The 12,534-nt window shown below is 36.6% G+C and overlaps 1 protein-coding gene across 1 annotated transcript in view; it reads left to right on the forward strand.

The window, feature by feature from the left end:
- LOC128656489 (isoaspartyl peptidase/L-asparaginase) overlaps nt 1-12,534 on the forward strand; it is a 157,590-nt gene that overhangs the window by 9,067 nt on the left and 135,989 nt on the right. The window contains exons 3-4 of the mRNA XM_053710407.1: nt 971-1,175; nt 10,764-10,906. Of these exons, the coding sequence (XP_053566382.1) occupies nt 989-1,175; nt 10,764-10,906 (330 nt within the window). The 5' untranslated portion in view covers nt 971-988. The remainder of the gene's footprint in view (nt 1-970; nt 1,176-10,763; nt 10,907-12,534) is intronic.

The raw sequence follows: 12,534 nt of genomic DNA on the forward strand, positions 1-12,534 counted from the left end.
TTTCATTATGAGAATAACTTATATTTTGGGTTGTGGATTATTTTTTCAGTGAGAAATGGCTGTTGTTTATTTTTATCCCTCCCTCTCTAGTGACTCTTGAGTGGAGTTCCACATCTTGGGTATTGATATCCCATACGTCACTAGCTCATGGACTCTTGCCAATTACATGAAAAAAACATAATTTATGTAAGAATTTACCTGATAAATTAATTTCTTTCATATTGGCAAGAGTCCATGAGGCCCACCCTTTTTATGGTGGTTATGATATTTTTGTATAAAGCACAATTATTTCCAAATTCCTTTGTTGATGCTTTTTACTCCTTTCTTTTTCACCCCACTTCTTGGCTATTCATTAAACTGAATTGTGGGTATGGTGAGGGGTGTATTTATAGGCATTTTGAGGTTTGGGAAACTTTGCCCCTCCTTGTAGGATTGTATATCCCATACATCACTAGCTCATGGACTCTTGCCAATATGAAAGAAATGAATTTATCAGGTAAATTCTTACATAAATTATGTTATTTTTCATTGAACATTCATTGAAATCTGCAAATGAACATGCTGATTAAGGAATATAGGTGCAGTAAGTCCTACTATGGTTTTAAGATGTTCCTCAGTACAACTGAGATCAGCAGCAATTTGAAACCTGTTGTCTCCTTATGATGACTAATTTGTGTATTTGATTTCTAAGTTATTAATGTAATCAGTTGGTGATATTAACTCATTAATATATCTTTCTCAAATATCAAATACAAGTAGTAAATCCTGGAGACAACACAGAGTTTTTTTGGACAGAGTTTAATATGAACTATATCTTACTAGTTAATGGCATCCAATGGCATATTAAGTAAGGATTAAGAATGGGTTGAACCCATGGATAACGATGACTTTAGAATATATAAGTAATTTCATAGTAAATTAACATTGCTGTATATATAGAAAAACATGTATTTACATCATTTTCTTATAGATTAACTCCCAAATTAGTATGAAGCCAGTGATGATAGTGCATGGTGGAGCATGGGCAATCCCTGATGCCTTTGCAGAAAGAAGTAAATCCGGTGTAAAAGATGCAGCTAAATGTGGATTTGCTATTCTTGCAAATGGTGGGAGTTCTATGCAAGCAGTTGAAGCTGCTGTTCGAATGATGGAGGACAATAATGTATTTGATGCAGGTACTATATTTATTTTACTGTTTGATGTTAAATATGGAATTCTGTTATATTGCATTTGAATAGGTAGTTTGCTATTAAACTGCAAAGTTATATATTGAATAGTTATTTTAGTCTGAAAAACTGAATAGTTGTATGCAGATAAATTAGTCTGATGCTGAATGAAAAAGTTTAGTACTTTTATTTTGATTGCAATAATAAATAAGTAACGTTAAATGAATATAAATATGAAAAGAACTTTGCAATATTTATAATCTTTATCTAATTTTGATCATTTTTATTTCCTTTTGGTTCTGAAATCAATTTAAATCTTAAATGGATACTGTAGTACAAAAAAAAAGTGTATCTGTTTCATGTAAAATAGATTTTTTTAAAAAATGTGTTACAGTACTTTCCTTTTTGAATCATGGATGCTCCTGTGCTGCATAAATGTATTTTTTTTCTGTGAAGGGTTTTCCTATCAGTCAGTGAGCAACATATATTTAGGTACCAGTTATAAAGAAACATGCATTTCCTGGTAGTGTCACTTTAAATTTAAACCCCTTTCATAAATATGTTTGCATGAAAAACAAAATGTATGCTTACCTGATAAATTTCTTTCTTTCCGGATATGGAGAGTCCACAACGTCATTCAATTACTAGTGGGACTATCACTCCTGGCCAGCAGGAGGAGGCAAAGAGCACCACAGCAAAGCTGTTAAATGTCACTCCCCTACCTATAATCCCCAGTCATTCAACAGAAGGAAAACGGAAAAGGAATAACACAAAGGTGTAGAGGGGCCTGCAGTTTAGTCAAAAATAACAGTCTTAATTAAGGTTGCGGGTCGTGGACTCTCCATATCCGGAAATAAATAAATTTATCAGGTAAGCATACATTTTGTTTTCTTTCCTAAGATATGGAGAGTCCATAATGTTATTCAATTACTAGTGGGAACCAATACCCAAACTAGAGGACAAACTAACTTGTGAATAATGGTCTAAATGGGGGAAAAAGGGGAGCAAACAGAGAAATACTGATTGGGAATAAGTGAGCAAATGGAAAGGTATTTGCAGTGAATAGTCAGTGAATAGTATCACCAGTGGATTTGCCTATATCACATAATTGCCCTTATGTGTTCTAATATAGAATTATCAATTCATAACTGAAACATGTTAGGCGCTAATTGAAAGAGATGCAGCAAAAATTCTAAAAGATTTTATTATATTGATTTTTGTCACAGGAAATGTATTAATGACAGTAAGGGGGTTGACTAACTGAGACACTATTTATTTGGGTTTAAAGGAATGCAACAAAGTTGTTGTTTTCGTTCAGTTAATTCAACAGTAGCCAGACATTTTTTGCTGCAACATAAATCCAGACAGTCTGACTTACAATGTTGGGGCATACAGAAAGTTGAATTAGGCATCCGTGGGGGCAACGTGGAACAAGCCCTTTTGAAAGCAGAGAGTAGATGGATTTATTTATTAAATTCCATTCATCCATTTGGACTGAACGAAAACAACAACTTCGTTGCATTCCTTTAAACCCAAATAAATAGTGTCTCAGTTAGTCAACCCCCTTACTGTCAATACATTTCCTGTGACAAAAATCAATATAATAAAATCTTTTAGAATTTTTGCTGCATCTCTTTCAATTAGCGCCTAACATGTTACAGCTATGAATTGATAATTCTATATTAGAACACATAAGGGCAATTATGTGATATAGGCAAATCCACTGGTGATACTATTCACTGACTATTCACTGCAAATACCTTTCTATTTGCTCACTTATTCCCAATCAGTATTTCTCTGTTTGCTCCCCTTTTTCCCCCATTTAGACCTTTATTCACGAGTTAGTTTGTATGTACACAAACACTATTTCATAATAATTTGTATACTAAATATTCTTAATATTTTTTATTTAATTTCACTCAAGCACACACGTTATTAATATTTTATTATCTTTATAGAATAATTCATTCACCTCATATTTAAAAGTCATATTATTATTTTAACTTATCTGTGACCCTATTTTTACTATTTTTTATGTAGTCACAGTAGGCGCTAACACATAGCATAAGTATTGCTTTCACCAAACACTTCCTTACACCCTGGATCAATACCGGACATATATCACTATTGTTGTCTTTAGATTTATCATTTTTATATATAGATTCAAAATTCACCAGCAATTACTAAATATTTCTAGTAATATAGCAACACTCATTGGAACATAAAGGTGCTTAGGACCCAGTGTATCACTTTGCAGCAACCCGTGACGTCACTCAAAGGGGGTTGAACATTCAGACACTTACCTGATTTAAAGTCAATTTCGCGCGCCGCGCGCGCGCACCCTTTGACAAAGCCGACAAGCGGCGAAACATGTTAGGGAAATGGTGAGGAGTCCAGTGAGCTCCTGTGTTTTAGGATTCGTCTAGTTGGGCTCGATTAGCGTGTCCCTTTCAGTTACTCTTTCAAGCTAATTTCGCTACTGTGTCTGGGGATATTGATCCTTGTCAGTACCCTTGTGACCTCAATCTGGGAAATTATTCACAATGCTCAGCAGGCATACACAGCACACACGGCAGTAACAGGCCACGGCCAGTTTAACATCTGCCATTACCATACAGACTTAGTTTATAAGTGTGTGCCCTAAAATAGCGGCGCAATACGTGGCTTACTAACTGGTAACACATGTTACATAGCGGCTAGCTTACTCTCTGTTCTTGTGACTGAGAAATATATTTACAGACTAATGTATGAGGGTTAACCTAGGAAATTTATAAACCAGTATTGAAGTGCGGTCAAACATATAATATCGTTACAGTGTAATAAAACTCTTTTTGTGTATCAATTGCAATGTTCAAAATTGTACATGATCTTATTGGCAAGATATGTGTCTTATAACAACGATCAGTAGATATGCTCTTATTAGCAAGTGACTTGCCTGTTAAACAATATCTATAGTATTACTCTAGCAGACACTGCAATATTTAAACCACACGTAGGGTTAACTAACTCTGGTTGCATCACAGTTAAATCCCTCATACATCCAGCATATGAGAATCTCCATTCCAGCACACTGGAACTGTTCTAGTGCCGTTAAACTAAGTAACTTTAGATGAATAGGTCTCCCCTTGGGATTAGAAGGGGTACACTGATACCAGTCCATGTACATCAGTTATTACGGTACTGAAATTAAAGTATCATTTCACAAGTGTATTGACTTGAATGGAATAAATCTCTAAACGATCATACAACTGGTTTAATTAAGTTTTATATTATTCCAATAATATTAACTATTATATTACGCAAATACTATACAGTAACGGAATTAAGTTTCTAGTATTGTGCAATAATCCATCCAGCAGACATAATACTCCTCTACTCAGTATTTATCCCGTATTACTCTAGCACTAATTCATTATACTAATGGTATGCTCTACCTCAATACGATTTATGTTCAAGTGCTCTTATGCTGCAAGAAGCGGAATTTGAATATATCAGCCTTGATCTATATACCATTAGTATTTATAGAGTTTACATTGGGTTCATATTAATGCCTTAGTGCATCATCTGGCATAATACCTACGAGGGCTTAGTGGTTATAGAGTCCTTTCTTATCTATTAACTGTTTACATGCGAGACAGTACGAGATAGCTCTGGTTACTGTGTATTATTGGAGTTTAATGCTTTGTATGCTTATTTATCAACCAGTAGCTAACAGCCATATATGTGTGACCAATTAGCACCACAGCTTATGCGGTAACTCTATTACTCACGCACATTTACCCCAGTCCTTTACCATTTAAGAGTACATATTAGGTAGTTGGTTACATATCTCAGGGAGGAATGGTTTTGGCAACTATACATAAGCCAAACTATATACATTAATTACCCTCATAAGGTCATAACTACTACTCTTATTACGCTGTACTTACAGCGTATATCACCAAAGGGCACACATAGTCCAATCCTTCTAGACGTAGTTTTAATGGTGTGTTGTGTGTGTATGAGAATTTTTAATCGTTATAATAAAAGTTAATTTTTAATTTAATTCAGTTCTCCTTTATCTATCTTGCCCACCAAGACCTCAATATTGACATTTGATTTCTGTGACTTGCAATATCACCTAAGGGTGATTTTTTCTGACTTTTGAGTGCTACAAGTGTATACTTGTTGTGCTGAGTTCTCCACTCTCCACAACTTTCTTCAATCACAGTGTTTAATATACACAGCACCTATCCTGGAACTGGGATTATTTATACCCAAGTATCCTACTATTGGATATAAGTCTATTAATCTGTTAAGATAAAACAACAAGAAAGAGGCGCCAATGGTGCAGATCAAAAGGTATTTTTGAAATATCAAACTTATGTGAACACTAGGTACTCACAATAGGAGGAGGCACTCAGTTGTGCCGGTAGACGCAAGCTGGTTTTTTACAGCAATCAAGCTGGCTGTAAAAGGAAGCAAAAGGAAGCAGCTCTCTATCAGCATCCGATGGAAGAAGATCTGAAAAGTGTAAGCAAGGATAGAGGCGCCTATGGTGCAGGTAAATGGTGGTACAATAAGCACTAATAGCCCACTCTACACACAGTACTCACATTTATTGAAGGCACTCACTTGTGCCTATAGAGGCAGGCTGGATTTTAGCAGCAATCCAGCTGGCTGTTACCGGGTGGAATGGCTGGTTCGTGGGTGTCAGAGTGCAGGAACTCTAAAGTAGCATAGCAAGGCAGTACCATACATAACACTGAGAGTGGATGTATAATAAAAAATGGATTTATTTAAAACATATAAAAAAGTATTCCACTCCTCACAGTGTTAAAAAACAGTTGGTACATCAGAAATACATGCGACGTGTTTCTCAGTTACAACTGTTTCATCAAGCCTCTATCCTTGCTTACACTTATAAGTCTATTAATACTTAAAAAGTATTGCCATTGGAATCTCTTTTCTCGCCATCAGATCCAACTCCAGCACCCTCATATGAGGATTAACCTGGAGAACACCTCCGGATGGAGAACCCACTCCCTGGGATGAAATGTCTGTCTGCTCAAGAAATCCGCTTCCCAGTCATTCACTCCTGGAATGTGGATGGCAGATAGACATCAATTGTGAGCTTCCGCCCACTGAAAATCCGAGCCACCTCCTTCATGGCTGGGAGTTCCTCCCAGGTGGTTGATGAAAATCACTGAGGTGATGTTGTCCAACTGGAACCTGATAAACCGGCTATGGAATACTGAGGCGAAACCATCAGAGCATTGAAATTTGCTCTCAACTCCAAGATGTTTATGGCGAGATCAGACTCCTCCCGAGTCCATAGTCCCTGCACCTTTAACGAGTCCCAGACTACTCCCCAGCCTAGCAGGCTGGCATTCATGGTCACAATAACCCAGGAAGGTCTCCAGAATCATGCGCCCTGAAACATATTATCCCGAGAAAGCCACCACGAGAGAGAGTCTCTCTCTTGTCGACTGGTCTAGATCTATCCTCTGAGACAGATCTGAATGGTCTCTGTTCCATTGACTGAGCATTCAAGACTGCAGAGCTCTCAAATAGAATCAAGCAAAGGGAATGATGTCCATGGAAGCAACCATGAGACCAATTACCTCCATACATAGAGCCACTGATGAGAGAGGCAAGAGGAGAGAATTTTAGATTTTCTGTCCTCTGTCAGAAAAATGTTCATATATACGGAAACTAATATGATCCCTAGAAAAAAACTACCCTTGTAGCTGGAACAAGGAAACTCTTCCCAAAGTATTTGTCTAGAAAAGAGAATCTCAGGAACTTAAAATGATCCCTCTTGTACCACAGGAAGAATGGAATGAATGTTTTCCATTTTGAAGGATGGTACTGTGAGAAACTTGTTGAGACACTTTAGGTCTAGAATAGGTCGAAAAGTTACCTCATTTTTGAGAACCACAAACAAATTTGAATAGAATCCTAGGCCCTGTTCCCTTACTGGAACTGGAACTATTACTCCCAGGGAGGAAGGTCCTGAACGCAGATAATCTTGAGAGGTGGAATCTGCCCCTGGGAGCAAAAATTTTGAATTCTAATTTGTAACCCTTAGATACTATGTCCGCAGCCCAAGGACCTGGAACATCTTGTATCCATGCTAAATAAAGCAGAGAAGTCTGTCCCCCACTTGATCCGATCCCGGACCGGGAACAGACCCTTTATGCTGACTTAGACTCAGCTGCAGGATTCTTTGGTTGCTTCCCATTGCTCCAAGATTGACTGGGTTTCCAAGAAAACTTGGACTGTTCCTGCTTGGGAGAGGGAGAAGAAGACTTTCCTTATAAATTACTCTGACATCCTTTAGGTCTGTTCTTCTTGTCTTGTGGTAGAAACGACCCTTTTACACCCGTAATATCAGAAATGAAGTCTATCAGACCAGAACAAAACCAGGTTTTACCCTTGAAAGGAAGCGCCAGAAGCTTGGATTTAGAGGTAACATCAGCTGACCAAAATTTTAGCCACAACACCCTGCGGGCTAGGACAGTGAAGTCAGACATCTTGGCTCCCAGTCTAATAACCTGCAAGTTAGCATAAAAAAAAAAAAAAAAAAATAAAGGAATTGGCTAGTTTGAGAGCCTAATCCTATCTTGTATCTCCTCCAACATAGTTTCTAATAAAATTTATTCAGACAAGATGTCATACCAATAAGAAGCTGCACTTGCTGCAATGGCAATGCAAACTGCATTTTGCCATTGAAGACCTTGATGAACATACATATGCTTCAAATAAGCCTCCAGCTTTTAATCAAAGCTATCCTAGAAGGATTGTAGTTCTCTTAGCCAGAGTAGAAATAGCCCCTTCTACTTTAGGCACCGAGCACCATGAATCTTCAATAGAGTCAGCAACAGGAAACATATTTTTAAAAATGAGAGACAGGGAGAAAGGTTTCCCTGGCTTCTTCCATTCCTGTGAAAAAATCTCTGTCACACGGTTTGGAAACAATTCCACAGAGGAAGGACCATCATAGTATTTAATAAATTTACAAGATTTCTAAGGTTTGACAACGACAGAAGTATCGAAAAGTCCAAAGTAGCCAAAACCTCCTTTAACAGTACACAAAGGTGTTCAAGCTTAAATCTGAAGTCTACTTCTTCAGTATCAGATGAAGGAATTATACTGTCTGAATCTTAGATTTCACCCCCAGAGGCTACCTACGTATCCTCCTCATCAGACTTATGAGGGAGGGCAACTTGCGTAGCAGTAGGTGGAACAGAAACCTCACTATCTGAATGTCTAATTATACTCTTTCGTTTTCCTTAGCATAGGAAAAAACAGATACTGCAGAAGATACATGTGCAGCCAAATCTGCAGGCAAATAAACTCCTCCAGGAGGCTGAGAAGAACTGCAGAGCACTGTACGTGATGCCATTGAGACTTGGGATGTTTGAGGAGAAAGCTGTGCGATTGCCGGAACAGCATCATCCTGAGAGACAATAGGGACATAGGGCAATAATATATCTTAACACTCTAATGTTCTATTAAACATGTAGTACAAAATAGCATAGGCAAAACAAAATCTGAAAAAAACACTATGGTATTAAAGCAGCAGCAAACAAAACGTTTTTAGAAAAAGAAAATTTTTCAAAAGACTACTGTCCCTTTAAGAGAAGACTTTGGTAACTCAGAGCAAAGAACGGTATCAATTTAATTCCCACACAGAAATAAAATAACTCAGACCTCTACAGCTCAGCAAAAACTGAGTAGCCCTACCGTACTCCCAATGTTTGCCAGCTCACAAACTATTACTTCACAAAGCCAGTATCGGCAAGCCTTACTGGGGACTATGGGTATGGGAGTGACATTTAACAGCTTTGCCTCCTCCTGCTGGCTAGGAGTGATATTCCCACTAGTAATTGAATGACGTCATGGACTCTCCATATCTTAGGAAAGAAAAGGTTATCATGTTTAACAAATGTTCTTTCGTATCTATGATTGAAAGCATTTGAGTATTATATCGCTTTATGTAAAGTATGAAGATTCAAAGACAAAACTATTTTTTGTAAAGCCAGCAGTTATGTTCTCAGTCCAACAAAAATAGCACATACATTGATTTTACAAAAAAAAGAGACAAAACCAGAGTACAATATTTTGTTAACATTATCATCATTATATTATCAAATATGAACTTATAAATAGCATAATCAATTATTGAATTTAAAATATGAGTTAAAAAAATGAATAAATACATAAAGTACTGAAATAAAACAGGATAGAGAATACAAGAAACAATGACTAGACTACCTACCTATCCATGTCTGTCCGGGTTAAATTTTGACAATAAACCTTTGTTTTCTCTATTGGAACCGTTGTGCGGCCTCACCTTTTGTTTATGATTGAATACAAGAAACAATGGCTATTTAGAGAAAACCCATCTCAGGGAATCTTATGCAAGTCATATTCCAGGTCTTTTGATCAGTCATAATTCCTCAGTCATTAGCTAATTTATTCCAGGGAGTGATCTGTCCTGTTCCTGGGTCTAGCATTATGAAGCTTCAGAAAAGTTATACAAGGAGACAAACCAACACTTGGGAATGAACATCATTTTTTTCTATTTGCCGTATCATGTAGCAGGTGGACAACATGCTCAGTTATGGTAGATTGATAAATGGGTGTATATTTATTAATTTGCAAGCGGACATGATGCAATGTAGCGTATCTTGTTGGCATTTATCATTGCACCAGCAGTTCTTGTGAACTGCTGGTGCAATGTCGCCCCCTGCAGATTCGCGGCCAATCGTAGCCGCTAGCTAGTCAATCAACACGATCGTATTTGATCGGGTTGATTTCTGTCCGTGGCCTCAGAGCAGGCGGACAGGTTATGGTGCAGCGGTCTTTAGCGGAAACAAGGGGCATCAAGCTCCATATACGGAGCTTGATATATCAGCCCCATGGAATCCATTGCCTGTCCTCATTTAGCTCACATTTACCTTTCATAGAGAAAAAGAGTCTGCAATGATATGTCTCTTCCAATTCAACAGGACAGCACAGCCACACAATACCAGGCAGAGGGAATATTACTGTAGAAATGTATGGGGGGAGGGTAATTTCACAGAAAATAGAACACTTGTACTGCTTTTGTTATTGTTAAATCCTAAAAAGAACTACTGAACCAATTTACTTTAGTGTTAAAGGTTTTGTTGGTACTTATAACTTGATCAGCCATATTGTTCGCAGCCTCTGAAAAAAAACATTTATCAAAGCACAATGTTTGCCTTGAAAATAAAAATGTTTCATGTTTTTAAGCATATTTCTACATATCTGCTCCTTTATCATTACCTTCTGGGAGGAAAAGCATTCAGTGAATGTCACAAGAAAAATCCAATGCCTTGCAGACTTTATGATTTTATAACAAGATAAAGGTTTTATGACTGAAGGAAAACAATCAGTATCTTTTTTGCCATGGGCAATATATTTACTTAAAAGCCTGACACAATAACATAAAATATTGTTTTCCATGAAAATCCAATACAATAGTTGCTAGAATTACTAAAATAAATAGCTCTAAAATGTCTTTCATTTATTCCAAAACCTTTAGGTTATACTGTTTGCTTTTCATATAAACCTTGTTGTATCCTGCAGGTCACGGTGCTGTACTGAATGCTGATGGTGATGTGGAACTTGATGCAATCATAATGGATGGAAAAAATCTTTCTGCAGGTGCTGTTTCTTGTATCAAGAATATTTCAAATCCAATCACATTTGCTCGTGCAGTCTTGGAAAAGGTACAGAACAAACGTTTTATGGCATGTTACCTTCAACTTAAGTAGAAAATGCAGTTGTCAGGAATATTTGTAGTAAATTGTAAAGCTTGAAAAAAGTATTGTTTAAAAAACATAATACTATAGGAAAAGTTGATTGCGCTATATTCTGATCTTACAAGTTTTATAATAATGTAATAAGCCACGGCAAAACTTATACTCAGTTCTACTGTATTCTATCAATTATATATGTAATATATAATAACTGTACCTTATTGATATTTTATTTTCAATACCTTTTTAGTACCTAGAAAATCTTAGTATTAAAATTCGAATACATACTTTTTATACACAATAATCCATATGGATTACCGCTAGATTCACAGTACCTCTGATTTTAGTGTCCATACATAGGATATATTTTAGAATGGATGACTCAAATGAATGTCCAAATGCTTCAAAGTATTTGTATAAAAGGGCCTTGATTCCTTTCGAACCCTGATGAATATCACTTAGATTAATGGACAATCAAGATGCCCGTTCTGTGCTGCTTTAGTCCAGCCTGGTGATTCCCAACCTTGGCTCCGTTTGTGGTTACATAAAAAAGAAAAATCGCACAAGGCAAGACTCAAGTGAAAGATTGTAATATAACAGATTGCACACACAGATCCTATTGCACTCACTAGAAATTTGTAAATAAAAAGCCTTCAGATAAAGCGTTCAATTATTTCACTCTCCTCGTCACTCACTATAGGCTGAGATGGACTGCCTCTTACTGCTGCATCAAAGCGTCAGACAGGGTTTTCCTGATACCCTGTGAGCGTGCTTGGTGGCTTTGTGAGGACAATGAAACTTCAAGACAAGGACACTTCCAAACTGTCAGCTGGTTCCTGAAGTGTTTCCCCCGGTCAATGGCTGGGCTTCTTCAAGAGGATTAAAAAATGGATGTCTCTATAGTTGCACCCTTTGTATTTAAAGGGCTGTCTACCAACCAAATAATTCGGGTGTGTCTGGCATCTACCAATTGTAACAGTCCACTTTTCTTAGAAAACAGACAGAACCACGTAATGCATTCGATATATGCAACATTAAATACTTTGTTAATACATTCACAAGCCATAAAATGTTTAAAACATAGCAATGGTAATCATTGATACTATCAAAATATCTATATATATATATATATATATATATAAAAAAAAAACTGTGATTGATTGACAGCTATATGCTTTTGACGTGAAACTAAAATACAGCTAAAATAGATTACATATAAAAGTTATATATAAAAGAAACCAGTTAATCTAGAGCATAAGGAATACTTTCTCTATAGGGGTTATTGTGTTGTTATATCTTAGCACTAATTTATAAAGTGTACGCTAAGTTTTTTGTAACTTCCTATTAGATGTATACATAATTATAAAAGAAACCATCCAGCTCATCCAGCTGACTTTGAAGTGGAAGCACAAATTTTAGAAAATAAATTCTTAGGAAAAAGGTACAGACAAGATACCATCCAACAAGCAAAAACTAAAGCTATGTCTAAAGATAGAACGTCCTTTTTTACAAACAAGAAATCAGGTGTAGAAACAATAGGGTCCCATATACACAATAAATTTATAAAATCTCAATCTAACAAAGACAATTTGCCAAGG

The sequence above is a fragment of the Bombina bombina genome, chromosome 4 (assembly GCF_027579735.1).
Source record: "Bombina bombina isolate aBomBom1 chromosome 4, aBomBom1.pri, whole genome shotgun sequence".
Classification (NCBI taxonomy): Eukaryota; Metazoa; Chordata; class Amphibia; order Anura; family Bombinatoridae; genus Bombina; species Bombina bombina.